Source organism: Scyliorhinus torazame, chromosome 3 (assembly GCF_047496885.1).
Source record: "Scyliorhinus torazame isolate Kashiwa2021f chromosome 3, sScyTor2.1, whole genome shotgun sequence".
NCBI classification, from domain to species: domain Eukaryota; kingdom Metazoa; phylum Chordata; class Chondrichthyes; order Carcharhiniformes; family Scyliorhinidae; genus Scyliorhinus; species Scyliorhinus torazame.
In genome coordinates this window covers 103,166,794-103,191,036 of record NC_092709.1, presented here as the reverse complement: position 1 = coordinate 103,191,036, position 24,243 = coordinate 103,166,794, and the positions used below count along the sequence as shown (strand labels likewise).

The following is a 24,243-nucleotide window of genomic DNA, read 5'->3' as shown; positions in this document are numbered from 1 at the left end:
GTGAGTGGCAACAGGTATGATAATTAAGATAATTAATTATCTTAATGAAAGATAATTAAATCTTGGGGTTTGTAGCTGAGACAATGAGGCATTGATGGTCCAGAAATTACAGGTGGTACCTGGTGAAGGCAGAAATAGGGTGGTATGGAACCTTAAAAGGTCAGTGTTTCGGAGATCATAACCAAAATTGGAAACTGTGTGTACATTCTCCCAACCACGACAAAGCACTTTCACAAGTGAGAAAATCCACCCCGACTTAAATATACTCAGAGAATGTCTCAGAACTTCAACACTTCATGGGATACAGCAAAACAACTGATAAATTTACTTTTTGGAATGCTGTACTTATGGAAACATTGGCCACATTGCTCAAGACAACCACAACATATTTTCAAGTATAATGAAAGCAGGATTTGACATACCTTTACATCAGAGGTATCACGCTGGCAGTTGCGCCATGCTCTGGACACTGCTGAAAATGTTCTGTCAGCATGATCAAATTTCCCTCCTTGCAAGTTTAGAAAGAAGGTAGTAAACGGTTCCTGCATAGGAAGTTTTGAGAACATGGGGAAAAAAATTACCATCCTGTATATACATACCAAACAATCATAGGTAGTCAGTTATGGAAGAGACAATATCTGACACTGATTGACCGTTGACACAGTCACAAGTAACTTGACAGAGCTTCTCCACGGCATATCTCCTTGAACATTTTGACATCAAGGCAAACATCTGGATGAACTTAATTGGGTTATATTTAAATGGGCCTGATTTGTTGGATACACAATACCTGATTTTTTTTGCAATTCAAATAACTTATTCTCAGTGCAATGAACTTAATAAAGACTTTAATATATTTTAAAAATCTGCTCCCTCCTACTTTGTACCTTCTAGATATTACTAACTTCCCCCTTATGCTGAATGATTGGATCCTGGCTGTGTACAAAAACAAAAAACATGGACGTATTGAGCAGTGTAGGTAGCATCGGTGAAGAAATAACATCTGACCTTTTGATGGAACAGGCATTGCTAGATACTATATTTTTCTTCTCTCCAAAATATATAATGCTGTGTTACTGCGCCATTGCTTCACTGAACAGACTGACTAAGAACTAGAAAAACCTACCCAATGAGTTAATAAGTTATCGAGCCTGTCAAGGGTGGAATGGATCAGGTTTAATTTCATGTCCAAACTGATGGAATTAGTCCGGTCAATCAGTGGTGCAATATTTGTCAAGTAAAGCTAGTCTATTGCACAATTACAGCCAATGCAGGGAGCATGGATTACAGAAGGCAGTAATGGGACTACAAACAAGATAAATGTAAGAAAACATTATGCATTGTACACTAAATGCAAATTGCTGTATGACATAATTAATAACTTCCATGCTGAAAACTATGCAATTCTAAATAAATCATTAAGCAAGAAAAAGAATCATTTAGTTCAGCATTTGCTCTTTCTTCTTTCCCCATGTTAATCCATTCTTCATAATCACACACTCAGCTCATATTTATCCATCAGTTTCATTCTATGCTTTGCTCTCATTTCCCCTTCTTTGTCCCCTCCAATTTGTTCCACAGCTCCCATGCCCTCTTTTTCTTATCCCTCTCATTCCTTATTCTCTGCCTCTCCATCTCTCTTTCCACCAATGGCTAATGTTTCTTCTCATCTTTCATTATCTGTTTCCAATTTCTACCCATCTCTTCTTTCCTCTTCCCCCACAACCACCCCCACCCTCTCTCTTTCCCCCATATTAACCTTTTCTTCCTATCCTATTCTGCCTTTTCTCCTATTTCCTCTTTTTCAGATTTATGACAGTGACAATCTTTTATTCCAGAGGGGACAGGGGGAGGGGGAGAAAAATCCGCTAGCATTCCCACTGCCGATCACTGTTTTTGTATGAACATTCAGTGAGGTCAGGATTAGGCTCAGCTGTAATTTATGGCAAAATAATTACCTGAATTTAGGCTACATATTACTAACACTTGGTGTTTAGGTTAATACATCAATGGGCATAATGGTGAAGTGCAAAAGGATGGCCAGTATCTATGTGGAGGGGAAAATAGAATTGTAGCTGTATGAAATGTTCTGAAAATCTAATCATTATTTGAAATTATTACATTGACTTTTGAACTTCTTTAATACAACCAGTACTCAGAACAAAAGGGAAATAAGAAATTGTGGGCAGATGCTTAAAACATCAAGAACTATATAATCAATGTAAAATACAAAATACATCAAAGATTGGAAATCTGAAATAAAAACCCAAAATTAAGATTCAAAGTGTTCAAATGAAAAATACATACCGAAGATGTCAAGAATCTGTCTCTCCTCTCTCCAGATGCTGCCTGACCTTCTCTGTATTTCTAGCATTTTCTACTATACATATTAAATCAATGTATAGACGCATTAAGAATTAAAAGTAGGGGTTTGATTCTTAGTAGCATTACTGAACAATAGCGGGCAAGTTTAATTGTAATCACCAATGCTCAACTGCAACAGTGTGTAAAAATATACTCTGCTGCAACAGTAACTGAATGCTACTGAAGGAAATGGTTTTTCATATTTTTCTTTCTATATGAGACTTCACATCATAAAGAGCTTTATTAACTATAAATTATTTTACGGGCATACTTTATGTGCAGTGTTTTCAAATTATCACCTAATTAAGCCTAATATATACTAAAACGAAGCTATGAAATTACATTTTAAATTACCTTAAAATATATTCTGATTTGGAAAAAAAATTAAGTACCAGTAATTAGCCTAAATATTCCAGTTTATGTGCAGGATTTATATCTGCTTTGTGATGTTTTATCCAACCTTAATCAAGGGATGATTGTGAGTGTTTTTTCAATGAAAGACACATTAATGTGCTGACTGGATGAAGCAGTTTTTAATTTTACAATCATTGTACTTACAATTCTTAACAACCATGCAAGAGTGAAGCTACTGGTCGAATAATGAGTCCCATAGTGGAAAGCAGGAACCTGATCATCTTCCCAGCTTTCAAGGCGCTCCGAAAAAAAGGCTGCTCTTTTAGGGTTAAGGGCTCCAATAGGCTAAAGGAAAGAAAACAAAACAAATGAAAGTAAGAAATTCAAAGACTACGCCAAAAGATCATCTTGCTGACATGTGACTTGCTGCTTAAATTTTGATAATCTAACATGGATAAATGTCTTGAACTAAAAATTATCCAGGGTTAAATTACTCCGGTTTTAGGCATCATTTTACCGATCTTGCAAACTAAAAGAGCAATTTGAAAATGTTTTTGGATACAAAAACATCTGCATGTAACAAGCAGGTGGATCTAATCCCTGAGGCACAAGTGGAGCATTTAAATTCTGGAAACGGAAAAGAGGACGGTCAGGAGTCTGATTCTTAGTTTCAAAACAGTAAGTTACAGAAAAGGTGAGAAAACCTCAAAAGGTGGTGAATACAAAGATATCCAGGATAGTAAGTGGAATAAAAAAGGTTAATCTATAGCATTTAATGATGAACAATGGGCAAAGGATGTTTAACAAATTAGCAAAATGGAGGCTTAGGACTAATGTTGGGACGTATTTCTTCACATGGAGAGTAGCTGGAAATCTGCTTGGGGTAAGGAGACAAAAATTCTGGAATTATTCAAGAGACATTTGAAGTGCTATGATACAGGGCAGGGGTGGAAGAAACAATGATGCTCTTACCTACAACCATTTTTTAAAATTTCAGATTTCCAGCAGTATATTGTATTATTGTCATTTGCATTATTACATGTTATGGCTATTGATTTGTCAGAAATTAGATTTTGTCCTATTGGGTTGCCAACAGTTAAATTTTCTAAAATATTAATCAATCTCTTGTGGTGTTGCTCAAAATGTAAGAAATTTCCTTTCTGTTCATTCTCCTTTTCTTGGCTTAGAAATTAACAGGTGATAATTAATAATAATCTTTTATTGTCACAATGAAGTTACTGTGAAAAGCCGCTAGTCGCCACATTCCGGCACCTGTTCGGGTAAGCTGGTATGGGAATTGAACCCGCGTTGCTGGCCTTGTTATGCATTACAAACCAGCTGTCTAGCCCACTGAGCTAAACCAGCTCTAATGAGACACCCTGGTTTTTGGGACTCATTTCCCTTGAGGCAGTGTGTTGTGGACAGTTGCAGGAAGTGCACCAGTGATACGCAATCAAAAACCAGGCAGCTAAAGGTGTCACAGTGGCCCTTGGATAAGATGGGAAGAGGGGGCTCCGAGGACAGTTAATTGGCAAGAGACTGTATTTTCCCCCCCCAACCCCCATCACTCAGACAGGAGAAGTATCTCAGAGAGCTGCCAGCCAATCATATTGTAGTACCAGCAGCATCAGGGCCAGCAGTGGCCAGGACGGGGACAACTACAATCTTCAGATTCCAGGACCCAGAGTCCAGGATCACGTTAGTCCAGGGGTCTCAATGGAAAAGCCAGGGGGAGGGAAGGGCGCATTTCCCGAGGAGTGGGGGCACCCAATATGGAAAGAGGACCCACGAAGGAGGCGACCCCATCCCTCAGTTCCTGCCCATGGCTCCAGCAGGATGACCTGTGAGGGATCAGAAAGTTCTGCCCTATGTGTCTCTGTGTTTGCAGCATCAATGCCATTTAGCCAGAATTAAAGGGCTGCAGATAATTCAGAGGGTTGAGGAGTTGGAGGATAATATTGGGACAGGGAGGGGAGAAGCCAGAGTGGAATTTGAAAATAAAAATGAGAATTTTGATTCACTGGACTAGCAGAGGGGTAATCAGCAATGGGACTTGGTGAGAATTAGGACAAGGGCACAAACATAGTGCATTAAGTGCCATAATACCCCTGAGTTTAATAAAAATCAATCACATTTATAATGGATGACAGTATGGGAAACCTACTAAAATATAAACATTTTATGCATGCATGTAATTAATTCCCTTCCATCAAAGCCTCCTCTGTAAATTTCTGTGTAAAATATTTATATTGTAGCAAGCAGTCACTTCCAGAGAAGCTTTCTGCTAACAAGAGTTCCAAGAACTATATTTACCGAATCCTAATTCACTTCCCACCAACAAAGTCAGGGTTCTGATCTTCAATCTGAAGAATACTTAACTTTTCAATGAACTCAACTCATACCATATGCCCAGTAAAGCATGCATTATTCATAACTTTGAAAACATGAACAGTACTCAATGTGGAATTATCTGGAACTGGCTTTTCTTTTAAAAGTGGACATTAAAATGCTACAGTAGGAGATTCCTGAGGGTTATCGGACTTTCTCTGTGGATTCAAAACTGCCGCAGTGTTTCAGAAGAACAAAAAGACACATTCCAGCCGAAGCAGATGTCACTACCCTGCTCCTGAGATGATCCAAAAGGTATTTCCGGAGTTGAATGGGTCATTCTGAAACCAAGACAGTAATTATCACAATCCACCCCGGCACCTCCAGCAGGGTGAGTCTTGCAAACAATAACCCAGGTTGTTGCTAATCAACTTAAGCCCAACACCATATTTGGAAAAGGGGACTGTGAGAAACCACATGGCAAGGTCTCCCTATTTCATCTTGAAATGCTGTCGTAGAAAGACACAGCAGGAACAAAACCTATGCCTTAAAAATTGCAGACTGTAGCATCATAAGGTCTCCAAACCTGTTCCTTTGAGTCCACCAACAAAGCAAACCGACCTCCTGGTAACAAGGCTACAAGTAATTGGACTCTATCTTTTCGAGAGATTCCTGCAACGGCTCTGGTATATAACTTAAGCGATTGAATAAGCATAGACTACAGTTCAGGAATGAAAGTGTCCGTTTCTTAAGGCCTGCCACATGTGCTTCCGCAGGCAAGCTAATTAAATGAATTATTTTCTAAAAGTGCACTATTCTCTTTAACTGTATTGCACAGGAGTGTATGCATCAATGGGGGAGTGAGATGAACAGGCGAATAAATAATCCTCTTTCATTAAACCCACAAAAGGTTTGCTGCTGGCTAATCAAATTGTTCACACTCTCCAGGATTAAGAAACACGGAAATCATCCTTTTCAAAACAAAATACTGATTACAGAGAGTAGGGAAGGGAATAGGGGTTTCAGTGCTTCTCTCTGACCCTGTCTATAACATACCAATCAAACTTATAAAACGCACCTGCACTTAAGCAGCAAATAATATATAAGCTGAATTTTAGAGTCTTTGGGGACAGGCTGGGAGGCAGAATGGCAGGCAAAATGATGTCGGAAGGTGTGCCTGATGACTTCCAACCAGCATGCCATTTTTCCCCAGAGTTGAGAAAGGTGGCAGATGGCCCACCTGGAGCCCATGGGCCTCTTGCCACCTCTACTGGCATTCTACCAGTAGCATATGTGGGGGGGCATCCGTCATGTGGGGGGCCACTAGGTAAACATTTACTGCCTCCAGTGGGTTCTGGGGACCTCTTACCTGAGCATTATTCAGCTTACAATATGGTCCTCCAGTAGCACAAACCACCCCCATAACATCAGTGCTGCTGGCCTTCTGTGACTCCCAAATATGCCATTTACCTGATTGTGAAAGAGTCTCCTTTTCCAACTCCATTGCATATGTTCTGACAATACGCGCTGTTGCTTCCGATTCATCGACATTTACATATCCTCTGGACATATCTTTTGTTTCATTATTTGTTCCATTACCATCCCTTTTCTGAATTTTTAAAAACTAATTTGTGATGTGGGCATCGCGGGCTAGGCCAGCATTTATTGCCCAGTCCTAGTTTCCCTTAAGAAGGTGGTAGTGAGCTGCTTTCTTGAGGTGCTGCAGCCCCTGAGGTGTAGATACACGCACAGAGCTGTTAGGGTGGGAATTCCAATGAGGAGGAGCGTGTCACCAGAAACGTCAGGAAAACTTTCCTTGCAAAATCCCGCACCTGCATCTACCTAAAGGCCTCCCCCAGTGGAATCCCAAACTTCTCTGTCAACTCCTCCAACCTCGCAAACCGCCCTTCCAAGAATAAATCCTTAATTTCCACCACCCTACCCTTCTCCCATCCCCGAAACTTAATATCCAATCTCGACGGCTCAAACTCGGATCGGCATCGGCCGCGACCCTAACTTAAAATGCTGCCGAAATTGCTTCCATATCTTCAGCGTGGCCATTACCACTGGACCAACTGAATATTTCCCCAGGTCAAACGGAAGTGCACCATTGCCAGCGCCAGAAACCCCGACCCCCTACAAGAGCCTGCCTCCATCCTCACCCACATAATCTCGAGCTCCTTACCCTAGCCCCGCACCTTCTTGGTGTTCGCCGCCCAATACCCCCATCTCCCTCTCTGAAGCACCATCTTCCAAATCCTCACTACTGTATCTGCCCAGACGAAAGACAAAATCAACTGTTGCACTCCTATTAAGAACACCTTCGGCAAAAAAAAACGGTAAACACTAGAATAAAAACAAAAACCGCGGCAAAGCATTCATCTTTACCACCTGCACCCAGCCTGCCAATGGTAGAAAGAGGCTATCCCACCTCACAAATCCACCTTGACCCTGCCCACCAAGCTAGTAAAATTAAATTTAAGGAGCTGGGCCCAATCTCGAGCCACCTTCATCCCCAGATATCTGAAATGTGTAATCGCCACATGAAATGCCCCAAGCCAGATCCTGCCCCTGGCAGGGAGACCAAAAAGCACTTGCTCTTCTCCAAATTCAATTTATACCCCAAAAAAGCTCCAAATCGCTTAAGCAGCCCTATTATATCCCCCACTGTGGGAACTGGGTTGGAAATATATAACAAAAGTTCATCAGCATAGAGGGACACCCTATGCTCCACCACCACCCGCTCCCTCCTCTTATCAGAGTTCCTCAATGCAATGGCCAAAGGCTCTATTGCCAACGGACACAGGAGGAGGGACATGGGACACCCGTGCATCGTTCCCCTATGCAGCTGAAAATAGCCAGTGTTCACCTCATTCGAACATACACGCGCCTTCGGTTCCTTTTTCAACAATTTGACCCACAAACTTAGGCCCGATCCCAAACCATTCCAACACGGTAAACAGATAATTCCATTCTATGCGATCAAACACCTTCTCCACATCCAGCGCCACTAACAGGCACCAACCCCTCCTTCCGATGGAGAGAGCGCCACATTTAAAAAGCACTGCACATTTGAGGACAACTGCCTACCCTTTACAAACCCTGTCTGATCCTCCCCAACCACCTGCAGAAGGCGCTCCTCCAACCTAAGTGCCAATACTTTGGCAAGAATTTTGACATCCACATTTAAAGGAGATATAATAGAACCGCAGAATTAACAGTGCAGAAGGAGGCCATTCGGCCCATACAGTCTACATTGGCCCTTGAAAAAGCCAGTCGAAACGACCCACATTCCACCGGGTCCTTATCCTTTTCTAACAATAGTGAAATAGATGCCTGTTCCATCAGTTCCAGAAGTGCGCTCCCTCGACACCGCATCCTCAAACATCTGCACCAACAGCAGTGCCAACCTATCCAAAAGCTTCTTATAAACTCCACCGGGAACACATCCGGCCCTGGTACTTTACTCGCTTGTATCTTCCCTACCGTCATCCGAACCTCCTCAATACCCACTGTCTCCACGAACCCTGTCCTATCCTCCTCTCCCACCATGGGACACTCCAGCCCCTCCAAAAACTCCCTCATATCTGACTCATCCCCCAGGGCTCCAACCTGTACAACCGCTTATAAACTCTTCAGATGCCCTATTCATCTGCTCCAGTGCAGCCACCAGTCCCTTCACCCTGTCCCGAACGCGAACAATCTCCATGGAGGCAAGCCTGCCAACGGAGCTGTCCCGCCAGCAATCGATTGGCCTTTTCCATGTATTTGCATACCACACGTTTTCCTCGTCTCACCGCTTTCTCTATAGACAAACGGTCAAACTGCGACTGCAGTTCTTTTCTACTCGCCAAAGGTTCCGGAGTGGGATCTTCCACATACTTGTGCGTTGAGCGAGATGATCACCTTCAACACCTCCCATGCCAGCGACTGCAAGACCTCCTCATTTTTATTGAACCCCACATAATCATCAATCACCTTTACAATCCTCACACAAAAACCCGGATCCGCAAGCAATCACACATCTATGTCGGCCTCTGTGCAGGCCCCTTCTCCAAGGCCACATCTACCAAATGCAGAGCATGATCTGAAATAACGATTGCCGAGTATTCCGCCTTCCTCACCCCCAACAACGACGACCTCCCCATAATAATCAATCCTCAAACATACATTATGCACCAGCGAGAAAAATAAATAATCTCTACCCACTGGATGTAAGAATCGCCACGGATCCGCTCCCCCCATCTCCTTCATAAACGCTGCCAACACCCCCCCTCTCCTCCTAAAGGGTTCAATAAGTGCAGCTTAGATCGATCCATTTTCGGATGCAACACTGTGTTTAAATCCCCCCCTAAAATTAACTGATGTGTGTCCAGGCTCGCGACGGCCGTCAACATCCTCTTCATGAACCCCACATCATCCCAATATACACGCTAACCAACAGACCTTTCCTTGATTGTTCCTTTTCCTAACTTTCCTGTCTCTACACTTGATTAAAGTCTGTTGCATCTCTAACTTTTTCCAGTTCCACAAAAGGTCAACACCTCAAATGTTAGCTCTGTTTCTCTCTCCACAGATGCTGCCAGACCTGGTGAGTATCTCCAACATTTCCTTCAGATCTCCAGCATCTAGAGTGTTTTGTCTTTGCATTGATGATGGAACAGTTATGAAAATATTTACAGGTTCAGAGAATTTTAAATGAATTGCTTTGAGTCAGTCCGTAGATATATGAATGCATTTTATTGGGGTGAATACAAATAGATTAACTTTGCAAAATATTGTTTATTGTTTTAATAATGATGACAAAAACATTAATGAGAAAATCATTTATAAAAATCCTGCCTGCAATTCAGATTATTATTTTATTTCTATTACAATTGACTATGGTAAAACAGGTCTTAAAATCCAGCCCTATGTTTCTGAGGTAAAGATTATAAAATCACTTCAGCAAGAACACTCCCTTAATAAACAAGTTCTACAAAAATGCAATTGACTAAAAGATGTGTTCGTATTTTGACAACCTCTTCTATTTTATAAATCAGTGAAAAATCTTTCAACTTAATTTTTTAATAAACAAGCCATTTTACAAAATGTCAGCATTACAGGTTGTTTAAGAATTTAAGGTTTAGTTAGCTAATCTGGTTCATGGCTGGACCGAAGATTGCGAAATAATTCAAATTCTTGTTTGGAATGTATTTATGATTCTCCAAAAGCACAGTGGCTTAAAGGCTGTGTGGTACTGCCCCTGCAAACCTAGGAGAGCCCAAGATTTGATCACTGGTGCTGTATTAGGTGAACTGCCAGGGAAATGGCAGAATGCTACAACTGGTTTTAATGCCAGGTAGGGGAAACGTGTCAAAGTTTTCTCCCCCTGACCACAATCCAGTGATACCATACCAGAATGTGTCCATAATTGCACTGGTTCAGATGAACCCTTGCGCCTCATGATTCAGTGCCTACCTGCATTCACTGTCTAAGCTCATGAATGAGAAACAACCATTTAGACAAGAGGCTGGGAGGACTGCAAATTGAATTAGGAACTGTATTGCAGGCAATCCTTTGACCAGAAAAGTCAGAAAAAAGGCTAATGGAGATTTTTTTTATATCTGTGGAGTAACAAAATGAAGACCAATCGACAGCATTGCACAGAAATAGAAAAAAATCAAAACAGGTGCAGTACTGCTTTCAAAGTGTAGCTGATTTTTGGCTCAAAGGAATAGGACAATGGAAACAGCATCAGGAACAGAAATTTTCACCTGTATTTTTCCACAGTCAAATTCCTAGTTTTTAAGTAATGATTAAGAGTGCTTCTGATTTTTTTTAAAGCAGAACATTGTTAAGATCTTTTAAAACAGCAAATTATTTTTAATCTCAAAATTTTCATAGGGGTCATGAGGATCAATACTATATGCCCCACCTGAGCTGCACATGAAAACACATCTGCTATGGTCTGTTGCAATTTCTCTCATCTCTCCTCCAGCACACCATCAAAATGTAAGCTGTATAGGTGATGATTATATTTTCATTTCCAGACTTTCATGGTCTCCGACAGCCAGTCATAGGCTTCCACATTCTCTCTTTGAAGTTTCACTGTCCATGGCTATTTTCTTTTCCTAGACTTTGTCTCAGCTACACGCTCCTTATTATGATGTGGAAATAGTTCATTGTTCAATATTTATAGAAAAATGATTAACACATAAATTATGCCTTTAGGACTTTGCTGAGAATCAAACTAGCAGTCAGACATCTTATCTCTGTGTTATTTAGTTTGCATCAACTATTGCATATCTGTAGATCAGGTTTTCCTTCTTTAGTTCCTGTTTCTAGTAGCCTTCATTTTATTTAGTTGCTACTGATCCTTCAGCCAGCTGGCTAACACCAGAAGTCCAGGCTTGGTCGGCAATGAGACTCTCATCAATCAGAGCCTTCGGTGGGTTAACTGCCAATCGGTATACAACTGGTTTGAAAAACACACTACTCAGATAGATCTCTGTTAATCACATATAAAATCAATAAATTTATAAAGATTGAATGTTAAATCACAATTTTATGAAAGCCCATAATATTGTACTCATTTTAATGGAAACCCCAGCTTGCCTGACCTAAATGCTGCAGCACATCTGCCTAGAGGTCTTTTCTACTCAGTGAACAACTTCCTTGGTTTACTGGAAAGATACATTTTCCTAGGTTACCGGATGGCTAAACACGGAGAACCATAATCACAGCGATAGTTGAGAAATGCTGCCTTTCAACAGAATGTAACAATAGTTATCTCAATCCTATGAGTCAAGTATCCCGAGAACATAATGACAGTTTGCTCCAAGGTTGGCAATTTGGTCCTGGAAATATTTTGTTTGCACCTTAATCTAACCCAGCACAACTGAAAGATTACTTCACTTGAAATCATTTCAGACATGCTTTTATGAAAATACACAGATTTTATATAATCTGATTATGTATCTTGGTAAGTGCATATGAATTCAATTGATTTGGAAAGCGCAACTCGATTTCAATTGGATAAATTTGAATTAGTTTATTCCTTAAGAACACATGCCTAAAACTAATTTAGATTGATTTTAGTTCATTTCTAAAATGCAAGTGTGCACAAATCTGTGGAGACCATGCTTTATAGGAACTAAATAAACTACATGTTTTACGACTGAAAAGGGATAATGTATTTTTTTTTAAATTAAGCATGTGGTGCAGCATTCTCATTGCATCTTAAATTGTATTTATTTACAAGCAAATTAAAGAAACATATTTAGATACCAAGTGGGAGCATATTCTGGAGCATTTTGAGCTCTGGGCTGACATTGATGCACTGTCGGCTTATTCAGTGAAGTAACAGAGGGAATACACACATTGAATTATACATTACAAGTTTGCACTGATTTATTGCAGTAATAACATCTACCTCATTAAAAAAAATCCACTTTGCTGCAGTGAGAGCAATACATATTGTTTACTGCAATAAATTAATTGCAGTGCATGAAGAACCTTGTGGAAACCCTCTAACAATACATCTGTAATGACAGTGCTATACATCACAGGTTCCACAGCAGGTTTATGACAAATGAAGACAGGGTACAGTATTCAGAGAATACATTTCTTAAAAATATGGCCATTATCTCCTGACTACTGGTCAGACAGTGTCTTGACTCATATAAAGGTTACAGTTCCATGTCACAATTGCAAGATATATTTGCAGAAAGCAGCAAGATACTGGAGGGTTTGCCCTTTATTCCTCCACACAAACACTATGAAATAAATGTGTCTATTATTGTTACACAGTCATTCGCTCAGAAGACAAATGCACAATTTTAAGCAAATTTGGAAATGTTCTTCTATCAGAACTGAGCAGTTGCACAATCACAAGCGGCGTACTCTCATTTACTAAATATTCCTGTCATGAAACTTACTAAGAATGTGAGGTGATGTAATGATCTTACAATTTTACACCGATGTAACATCTGCTGCAGAATCAAACACATGGTAACAGAAAGCATTCTTTTGAAGCAGTTACAGCAATAAGTTCCATTTATATAGTGTCTTTAAGTAAAATGGCCCAAGGCATTTTCAGGACTGTTATCAAACATAATCTGACACAAAGCCACAGTGGAGATATTAGGAAAATAACCAAAAGCCAGTGGAAGAGGTAGGTTTTAAGGAATGTCCTAAAAAGAGAACTAGAGATGCGGAGGAATTCCGCAGCTTAGGGCCTAGGCAGTTGAAAGAACGGCTGCGAATGGTGGAGTGATTAAAATCTGGGATGTGCAAAAGATCAGATTTGTAACACTGAAGGGATCGCAAAGGCTTTTAGAGCTGGAGGAGTTCATGGAGATAGGGAGGGATTTTAACAACAAAATTGACAATTTGATAATTCAGGCATTACTGGACAAGGGACCAATGTCAGTCAGTCAGCACAGGGGTGATATCTGAACAGAACCTGGTGCAAGTTAGGATAAAGCATCCGAGTTTTAGATGAGCTCAAGTTTATGGAGTTTGAACAATAGGAGGCTGGTCAGGAGAATACTGGCATAGTCAAGAGGCAATCAAAGCTTGGAAATGTGTGACAGCAGAAGATGAAGTGACACCGAGGTGCAGTTGGGTGACATTATGGAGGTGGAAGTAGGCAGCCTTTTTGATGATGCAGATATGTGGTAGGAAATTTAGCTTGGTGTCAAATGCAACACCCGTAGCTGTAAATAGTCTGGCCCACTCACGGGTCATTGCCAGGGAGATGAATGGAGTTTTGCAGAGACCAATGACAACGTACAAGATATTTTTCCAATCCTGCGTGTGCTTTTAAAAAAATTACAAAGTTCTCCTTGCCAAAAATTAAAATCACAAATAAGTTTTCTTAATCTTTGCCTCCAATTACCAGATGCATACTTGACTTCAATCAACCGACATGAATTTTCAAGCAAGAATGATTAAACGGTAGATATGGGAGATTTAGGAACGCAAGGAAGTAGAGGGGAAGACTCTAGAAACCTGGTCAGTCCCAGATCGAGAACACTTGCTTGTTCAAATAGCCATCTAGTTTTGTGTGGAGCACTTAGAGCATAGATCTGTTGGGCTTAATGGCCTATTTTAGAGCTTTGAAATTAAATGCAATTCTACATAATTGCCCCACTGGTTTTCAAATGGATTGCCTTCACATCCTTATTGGACGGTCCTTTCCTCTTGGTTGCCCAATGCATAAAGTATTTAAATCAAAACTGCCTGTACAACTCGCCTGGTTCGATAGTTTGTGGCTACCTCAAACGTTTATTTAATTTATGAATTTATGAATCATGAATCATGCCTCCTTCTCCTCCTGAACTAACTGTTCTCCAGGATCTTTGTCCATGGCTTTCAGTTCCTCCTCACAGCTCAGATGCCTTAACCATCAGTATTCCTTGATCCATTTCTTCATGACCCTCAATGCCCAAATATCCTTGCTATATTGCGGCATCTCCTATGATTTGTGCACTATCACTCTGGCTATAGAGCCCCAGATCCAGCTGGCTTTGCTTAATGGTGCTGTATGCTGCACTAATGGTTTCAGTGAGTTATTCAGCAACAGGATCAGATCCCCCTTCTGTGTCCTGTCCCCTTGAGCTACTTGGTTTATATTCCCAATTACTGTTTATCAACCTCATCACTTTGCATTTGCCAATGTTAAATGTAATTTGTTACTGATCAGGCCACCTTCACAACTATTCATATCCTTTTGTATTTGTTTTGTTTTTTGTTTATGTTTTAAACCTTTGCTTTTCTGGTTTTATCTGTAATCTGAGGCAAATTTCTTTCTGTCCAAATCATTTCTATATACTGTAAACAACAATGGCTCCAGCACGGATCTTCGTGGAACCCAGCTGATGACCCATCAACATATCAGTGCAGCTCCATTCACAACCACCCTTTGCTTTCGTTAACTTGCAAGTCACCTCAGAACTGTGGCTGATTTTCCCCCTTTATCTAGCTGAGGAATACAGAGGTCAATTGAAGCAATCCCAATGTTCGTTATTAACAACACAGACCAGGGGCCAAATATGGGGCATTACTGGTCTTAATGACTTAGCATCAGGACTGCAATAAATTTATCAACTGCGTCAACCATTAGAAGAGCCCTTTTCAAAAATAAAACTGACAAACCTGTCAGGGAACTAGGAAAGAACATGTACAGCAAAAGAGTACAGCCATAAGGTTATAAAGCGCATCTAATGTTCACAATAGTTATTTCTATCTGAAATTTAAATTTAATTTCACATTTATATTATTTTCTCAGGATCTGGATGGTACACATTGGAAAAGAAAATATGTTACACCATTTTATCGATATTGGACCTCAAGAGATCTCAAACCTACCACTTACATAACAATAGGTAGCTTTTGTTTCATCCTTCATCCAACAAACAATCAAAATCTAAATGTTTCAGAATTGCAAGATTATTCTCAAAGGAAATTAAGGTTAATTTATTTTAAAATAGCTGAAAATACTTTAAGGTTCAGGGTAGCTTACTATCGATTTTTATCTTGTTATTAGTAAGATATATATTAAACACAGTCGATCAATAATAATGCAACTGCTGAACTACTTACTGAAGGTAATCGCATTTATTTTTAATAGAAACTGAAAGAAAAAGTGATTGGAAATTGCACCATTACTTAAATGTTACAATTCCACTACTGAAACTGGAGGCTCAAATAAAAACATTTACTGACATGTTTTTGAAACTGTAGAGATGAATGAATTGAATGAGATGGATGGAGGGAATTTTATTTTAACTAAATTTGGACTCTCAACTAATTAAATTAGCTTTGCGCTTTAGTCAAATGGGGAAATGTTACATTGTCTGGGACAGTATACAATGGATAGAGAAAGATGATATTTAGTGACAAATCTAAATGCTATCTAACAAGTTGCTTGGGACTGACAATCCAACCTGTTATTCCCCAAAGCCAGTCCACATTTACAAGGTACAATCAAGAGTGTGATGGAATACTATCCACTTGCTTGGATGACTGCAGCTCCAACAACACTCAACATCATCCAGGACAAAGCAGGCCCCTTGACTGGCACCATCTTCAACATTTACTCCCTCCACCCGACACCCAGTGGCAGTAGTGTCCATCACATGCAAGATTAACTGCAGCAACTCACCAACTCTCCCTCAACAGCACCTTCCAAATTGACAACCTCCACCACCTAGAAAGACAAGTGCAGCAGATGCATGGGAACATCATAACCTGCAAGATCCCCTCTGAGCCACACAGCACTCTGACTTGGAACAATATTGTCACTCCTTCACTGTTGCTCGATCAAAATCCTGGAACTCCCTTCCTAACAGCATTGTATGTGGATCATGGAGAGCTGCACTTTAAGGCGGCGGCTCACCCCCATCTTCTCATGGGCAACAAATGCTGGCCTTGCCAGCAAACACAAATTCTGTGAAAGCATCTTAAAAATATGAATGCATTTTACCTGATCTTTGGGGAGGGGAGAAATCAGCCAGCGTGCAGTCATTTATTTGTGCGATTGGGCAAGATGAGACTCAGTTTCAAATAGCACGGGCCAATATGTACAGCCATAGGAGTGCTCACAGTCCTAATGTGAGCAAGGAACCATCCCATAATAATACAAAAATGCCTTCAATGTCTACCTTCACATGTGGAAAGGAACTCGCCAATCTTGCAACAATCATGGAGGAAGCTTATTCCTCTCCAGAAAAATCTCCTCTGGCAAAATCTTCACCAGAATCTTTCTGAACTGCTTAGTCCAACACATTGACCAAGATCTGCTGCTGGAGAGTCAGTGTAATGTCAAAATAGGTCGAGGACCCACTGATACTGGGCGGGATTCTCTAATAATGGGGCTATATCACCACTCGGGCATCAACTGTCCCCGAAGGTGAGTAATTCTCCCCCTCCTAGGGTGCTAAGTTGGCGCCGGAGTGGTCCCCGCAGCTCCAGCCGGCGCAGGTTCGCGCATTCACGGAACAGCCGGCGTATTTCCGTGCATGCGCAGAGGTTCCCCTCTCCGCGCCGGCCCCCGGGCAATATGGCGGGGCCCCTGAGGGGCCTGGCACGGAGTAAAGTAGGCCCCCATGGAACCAGCCCGCCCGTTGATCGGTAGGACCCAATCGCGGGTCAGGCCACCGTGGGGTGGCGCCCCCCCCCTCCCCTCCAGGACGGCCCCCGCAGACTCACCTTCCAGGTCCTGTCATGTGGGACCCGAGTAACCCACGCCGGCAGGACTCGGCCAAACTTGTCCAATCAGGGCTGGGGGTGCCGCTGTCAATGGCCCCCGACTGGCGCGGTGAAAATCCCGCGGGCGCCCGAGAATCGGCAGCGGAGAATCATAGAATTTACAGTGCAGAAGGAGGCCATTCAGCCCATCGGGTCTGCACCGGCTCTTTGAGAGAGCATCCTGCCCAAGCCCACATCTCCACCCTATCTCCATAACCCAGTAACCCCACCCAACACTATGGGCAATTTTGAACACTAAGGGCAACGTAGCATGGCCAATCCACATAACCTGCATATCTTTGGACTGTGGGAGGAAACCGGAGCACCCGGAGGAAACCCACGCACACACAGGGAGAAAGTGCAGACTCCGCACAGATTGAACCAAGCCAGGAATCGAACCTGGGACCCTGGAGCTGTGAAGCAATTGTGCTAACTACCATGCTATCGTGCTGCCCAATGGGGAAGCTGGCATCAGGGCGCGATTCTTGCATCCCCCCGGGGATTCTCCGACCCGGCTCCGGGTCGGATAGTCCCGGCCACGGTGTCTGAAGTTAGACAGCTTCAGGAGAAATGCCCAGAACAGAACTTGGCCCTATACAACACATTAGTTCATGTGACCAAGGTGCCCTGAGGGTTTTGGGAAGTAAAGAAGAAATTTGACTGCCCTGAGAAATTTATCAGAATAGCTCTACAGTTCCATTACGGCATTCTCGTGCGTGTTCTAGATGATGGCGAGTCTTCTGATGCATTCCCAGTCACTAACAGGGCAGCACGGTAGCTTAGTGGTTAGCACAATTGCTTCACAGCTCCAGGGTCCCAGGTTCGATTCCCGGCTTGGGTCACTGTCTGTGCGGCGTCTGCATGTTCTTCCCGTGTGTGCGTGGGTTTCCTCCGGGTGCTCCGGTTTCCTCCCACAGTCCAAAGATGTGCAGGTTATGATTGGCCATGCTAAATTGCCCTTAGTGTCCCAAATTGCCCTTAGTGTTGGGTGGGGTTACTGGGTTATGGGGATAGGGGGTAGGTGTGGGTAGGGTGCTCTTTCCAAGAGTCGGTACAGACTCGATGGGCCGAATGGCCTCCTTCTGCACTGTAAATTCTATAATTCTATAAGCAAGGCCGTGTGCTGGCACCAACCCCCTTCAGCATGTTTTTTTCCATCATGTTCTCCGATGCATTCCTTGAGAGTGACTCTGGCATCAAAATCAGATATAATTACAAGGACAGGAAGCCAATTAATTCCAGGCAAAGACAGAGGCCGATAGATGCCAGGAGACCTTGGAAGACGTTGCGATGTGAATCCCACCTATTGTAATGGGATAATGTTTTTGCAAATCTGCATATTAAAGCGAGACAGCTAGTCTCACTTTAATGTGCAGACGCCCAAGTTACCCGTGGCGTGGAATCAATCTCCTTTGCCTGGAGACCTCGGACTGCGCCGTTCAGTACTGGTCTTTACAAACGGTGAGCAGTCGGATCGGCACTCGTGGGAGTCTCCCCGGGGATCAGAGGCCCCCAGTTGCATGCCCTTTGGGGCAAAGTGGTACCCTGGCACTGCTGGTGCCACCTGGGCGACGGCCTGGCACTGCCAAAGTGATCAAGTGGGACAAGGATGGGGGTCACTTTGAGATCGGGAGCGCCTCAAGTGCACAAAACAGGGTTGTGTGCAGCCTCGACTGCGCATTCCCCGTTTAGGCTCCTTATCAAAAGCATGTCGCATTTTATAGCCTTGTGTTTCTTGCTGCTGCATTGGATGTGCATTGGAGGACATACATGACAACATCACCCTTATGGTCAGCAGGCAGACAACTGAATTAATGGACCAGCCTGTTCCAACAGAGCCCCATTCAAGCCCAAGGTTTAATACCATGACCAGAACCTATTAGCAGCAGATAAGTTCACTTATCTCAGCAGCACACTCACTCGAACTGTCCTTATTGGTGACGAGACACACGCAAAAATTGCCAAAGCAAGTGCAGTTTTCGGCAGGCATCAAACATCAGTCTGGGAATGAAGAGGAGTAAGTCTGTCAGCTAAACTGAAACTCTTTAGAGTAATAGTCCTGCTGACTCTGTTCTAACGCATGAAAGACTTGGACTGTGTAACTGCATCATGCAACGAAACTCAACCACTTTCACTTTAAACTGCCTTTGAAAGCTCCTGAAGTTAGATAGCAGACAAAATACCAGACATCGAGGTGGTCTCATGAGCTGGCATGCCACGCATCCACACCAGACTGAAACAGTTACAACCAATTTGGGCTGGTGATGTCACCAGAATGCCCGAAATGCCTGATAATCACTTACCAAAGCAAATCTTCCATGGAGAGCTTGAGTTTGGGGTGCATTCTCATGGCAGTCACAAGGGGTGCTCGAAGGACACTCTGAAGGCTTCAAGTATGAGTTTTAATACTGACCCAGAGTCCTGGGAGAAGCTCGTGCTGGATAATTGCAATGCACAACCAAATAAAAATGGTGCGACCTCCTTCAAAACATGTGCGTATCAAAGACAACACAAGAAGAGGAAATCCCGATCTTCACCATGAAGGACGAGCACATCTTAGTAACTTGTGGACTGTTATATAACCAAATACCAGGCTAATAAAATTGTATAGTTTTTCCAATGCTGCAAAGATCAGCAATGGAAATGGAAGTATGTACCATCAGATCAAACGTGCATCTAAAATTAACTCATTTCTAAGGTTCAACTTCTTTTCAGCTTTTCAAAAGAAAATTCTAAAATAATCTTCCAGCATACTCAAATAAAAATTTTAATCAACTTTATTTAATATACTCAGCAATTTTAGCATTCATAGCATTAAAAGCACTATATAAGTATAAGTTGTTGTTGCCACAATAAATGACTGTTTGAATGATCTAATATCATTTTTGCTTTAATAAACTAACAATGTGCGTAAAATTTGAAGACCATCTTAAAAAACTGGTTACCGTGAAACAAAATTGGCCAGCATGAATCTTTCATCTTTTTCCTACTTTTAGTACAGGAGAAATCAGACCCCAAGCTCCCACCTTTCTAATCACAATCAACATGGCCTTGGTTAATGCCCTTCAAAATCAAACAAGAAGAACTGTAGTTCATGCTTCAGTGATCAAATTCAGATGATATTAGTGGCAGCAATCTGAATATTACAGCTTTATACTGATAAATCCAATCAACCTTCCAGTAATTTCAATATCGCTGAACAAGATTGTGAGCCATTACCTGTGCTATGAGCCACCTTAACTCTCTTGGGCATGAGAGCTTGATTGCACACAGCAGCAGGATTGTCGGAATATAGAAAGGGAAATAAGCTATTTGTGTAATGTTTGAAGCAGAGCAATGTAAAGTGGTACATGAAAATTAAAAGAAAGCGCACTGCATAGCATCTGGGATTAAGACATGGAAAAGATAAATGTTCTCTTTTTACTATGAGCGTCCATGGAGGACAAACGAGAGAAAAAACGTCCGAAATGATTCTCTAAATCTGTCAGAACACCTAACCTGTGAAAAGTCTCAAGTATCAAATGTGATCATTTGTAAACTAAATGTTTTCCAAATGTTCTAAGGGAAAGTAGCGTGCGCATCCTTGCTTTTCTTCAAAAATGTTGAATATACAGCAAGCAGCATGAGCACATAAACAACACCATGCCTAATTCATGGTCAACATAAACAGCCAGTTTCAGGCACAAACATTAATACACGTTTAATTGTTCTGATACTGAGTTGGGTTTGCAGTAACACAAATGAATTGTATACTTTTTCTGTATTTCAATATTTGCATATTTCATCCTTTGGATCTTCAAAGAAAAACAAAAAGAGAGATAAATATTTACCTCAAACTCAATTTGTTGGTTTAGACAAATGGCATATAGCTGCAAAACTTACAAAAGTCTTTCAGCTGTGTACTGAACATGACCGTACCTGCCTAAAACAGTCTGTGGAAGTCAATTGTTCAAATTTAAATTTATGATTAGTTTCAGTTAAGTGCAAGTGTTCAAACACAGCCTGTCAAAGCACTGGCAAGGAACCGTTAGGTAGCTACAAGATGATACTCCAACAAGTAGTAACATTGGAGCTCGAGAATTCTATTCCTGGGAATATAATAAATAATATGATGTGCATTGTTCTCCCTGTCAGCTTCATATTTCTGGATTTCTCTTCTTCTTCCACTTTTTTCTGATCTATTCTCAACTTTTCTGATAGTCATCCACATGACCACCTTTATCCCCTTCCCATCAATTAAATATTCATGCCTCACTCCAACTTTTAAAAATTTAAAAAAAAATTTAGAGTACCCAATTATTTGTTTTTTTCCAATTAAGGGGCAATTTAGCATCGCCAATCCACCTACCCTGTACATCTTTGGGTTGTGGGGGTGAAACCCATGCAGACATGGGGAGAATGTGCAAACCTCACTCCAACTTAATGCTATTTGATGTTCCTACCCTGATCACCTATGTACCCCCAAAAAAGGAACAATATCATCAGATATAAATGAAAATTAGGAAATTCTACTGAAAATAATTTGTAACAACAATAAACAGTAACTTGTTTTCAAACTATCGTTAGATTCAAATATTCTATGGAGGTCATTGCAAAACTGAGAAGTATCAATATGCATGTTCTAATTAATGTCAAGCAATAAAAGTGTGCACACAGGTGAAACTAAGTTATTTGTAATACTCACTACATCATATCACTAAAGCATGATTTTTAAACATAAATGTTTAAATGTACAACTCTCATTAAGCTTTCCTAAAAAATGATGTGCTAAGCAAAAATCACTTTTCCATAAGAAAACAAGTAATAAGGGTGGGTCATGTTGCTGCAGTTTTTAGATTAAAAACCTACTGGCTGCCATGAACCTAACGGGCCTAAAATTCTTGCTTGTGCTACTCCCCTCCTGCTCACTGCCTTGCATGACTCTCCCACACACCAACTCCCTCTCCTGACCCTTCTGCTTGCTGCTTCTTCTCCTGGCCCTCCCATTTGCCACTTTCCTCTCTTGATCCTCCAACTCAGCGCTTCCCACCACCCACCCCGTCCATCTCCTGAGCCCTTACTCAAACTGTAGGTTCAGGGGAGAGAAGCAGCAAGCAGGAGGAGAGTGACAAGCGGGAGGGGCCGGGGGAGATAGTGAGGTGGTGAGGAGAGGAAGGATGTGTCGTGTTAGGTACACTGGTATAACACTGGCTGCAACTGGATGCAGCATAGATCAAAAAGATACTCCAGACCTTGAAGTTAGTTCAATTAGGTTTATTGAACTAATAGCACAGTTAGTACAGTTCTCGGAGAGTTTGACTCTCTGCTAACTTAAGTGTGGTTACTCTGTCTGACTGAACCAGACTAACTCTTAGTCACGTGGTGGGGGGGTGAGATTGTAACAACATCCTTGACTGACTCTCTAGATGTTCATCAGTGGAAAGAGGCAGAGTGTGAGTGCCTCGTGTCTTTTATAGTCAGGTCCCACCCGAGTGTCCTGCCTGCTTATTGGTCATGTCCTGTTCTCTGTGTCCATTAGCTGCTTGTCTGTATATCATTATGTGTGTGTCCGCATATCATGACAGGATGAAGTGTTGGTTTAATTTTAAAAAGACTGAGCATTCAAAGTAACTGCACTAAAACAAAAATGGAGGCATAGCTATTTGGGGAACACCCCTGGTTTATAAAACATACTAAAACCAAAACACACTATTAGAATGTGTTTTAAGAGGGTGAACTGTACATTTTATAAATCAGAACAATTAAATAAATCAGGAAATTAAAGATACATGTAATGTGGGCAATACAGTAATAATAGGAGACTTTAATTTATACATAGACTGGGTTACCAAATTAGCACTAATGCTTTGGAGGGGCAATTCCTGGAGTATGTACAAGATAGGTTTCTGGAGAAGTACATTGAGGAGGCAACTATGGATTAGGCTTATTTTGAATTTATTTCTGTTCAATGAGAAAAGGCTAATTAACAACCTTGATGTAAAAGAGTCTTTGGGAAATAGTGACCACAATATGTTGGAAGTTTGCATTCTGTTTGAATGCAAAGGAGTTAATTCTGGAACTTGGGTTTTAAATATGAAGAATGCAAATTATGAAGGTATGAGGGTCAGGTTAGCTACGGTGGATTAGGAAATGCACCAAAAGAATTTTCACTCTGTGGAAATTATGAGCCAAGATGTTTCCCCTGGCTGGTGAGTCTAAAACCAAGGGACAGTCTCAGGATAAGAGGTGGGCCATTTAAGACTGAGATGAGGAATTTCTTCACTCAGAGGGTGGTGGATCTTTGGAATTCTTTACACCGGAGAGTTATGAAAGCTCAATCATTGAGCATTTTCTGGACAATAGTGTTTTGGAGACTAATGACATCAAGTGATTTGGAAATATTATGGGAATGTGGCATTGAGGGAGAGCCATAAATTAATTGAATGATAGAGCAGGCTCAATGGGCTAAATGGCTTTCTCCTGGTTCCGATGTTCCATCAATGGCCGGGATTCTCTGACCTCATCCATTACAGCCCTGTTGCAAGTGAGAATAAAGAATTTGGCATCCCAGCCAATACTTCATTCCCTTTCAGAGGGACCGGACAATCCCAGCCACGAGCAAGGTCAGAGATCCCGGACAATATTTCACCATCTTTGAAATCTATCAGATACCTAAAGAAGCACTGCATTTAAAAAATGAACTTCACAGCTTTTACACACATCCCATGCCCTCCTACAGAGACCTTTGAACACTCTCTAGCCTACTTCAACCGGTGAATTTTCCTTTCAGCTCATGCAAGTATAGCAAGTTTCTCCACAATTGCTAGCCCTGCTCTCTAGAATCAGCCAATAAGTACACTTTTCTCAGCTGTTCTTTCTATTCTCAGGCTTAAAATATGAACTGCAGCTCTGATTTAAATCACTCCATCATTAAGAAAAGTTTAAATGTTATCGACGGCTGCAAATTAAGTGGAGAAAAGAATA

General features: G+C 41.5%; 1 protein-coding gene across 2 annotated transcripts in view; it reads right to left on the bottom strand.

Moving 5' to 3' along the window:
- LOC140408621 (lipopolysaccharide-responsive and beige-like anchor protein) overlaps positions 1–24,243 on the bottom strand; it is a 1,704,725-nt gene that overhangs the window by 274,807 nt on the left and 1,405,675 nt on the right. For both annotated transcript variants that reach the window (XM_072496077.1, XM_072496078.1), the window contains exons 44-45: positions 2,923–3,063; positions 423–542 (exon numbers count right to left, since the gene is read on the bottom strand). In XM_072496077.1, the coding sequence (XP_072352178.1) occupies positions 423–542; positions 2,923–3,063 (261 nt within the window). The remainder of the gene's footprint in view (positions 1–422; positions 543–2,922; positions 3,064–24,243) is intronic.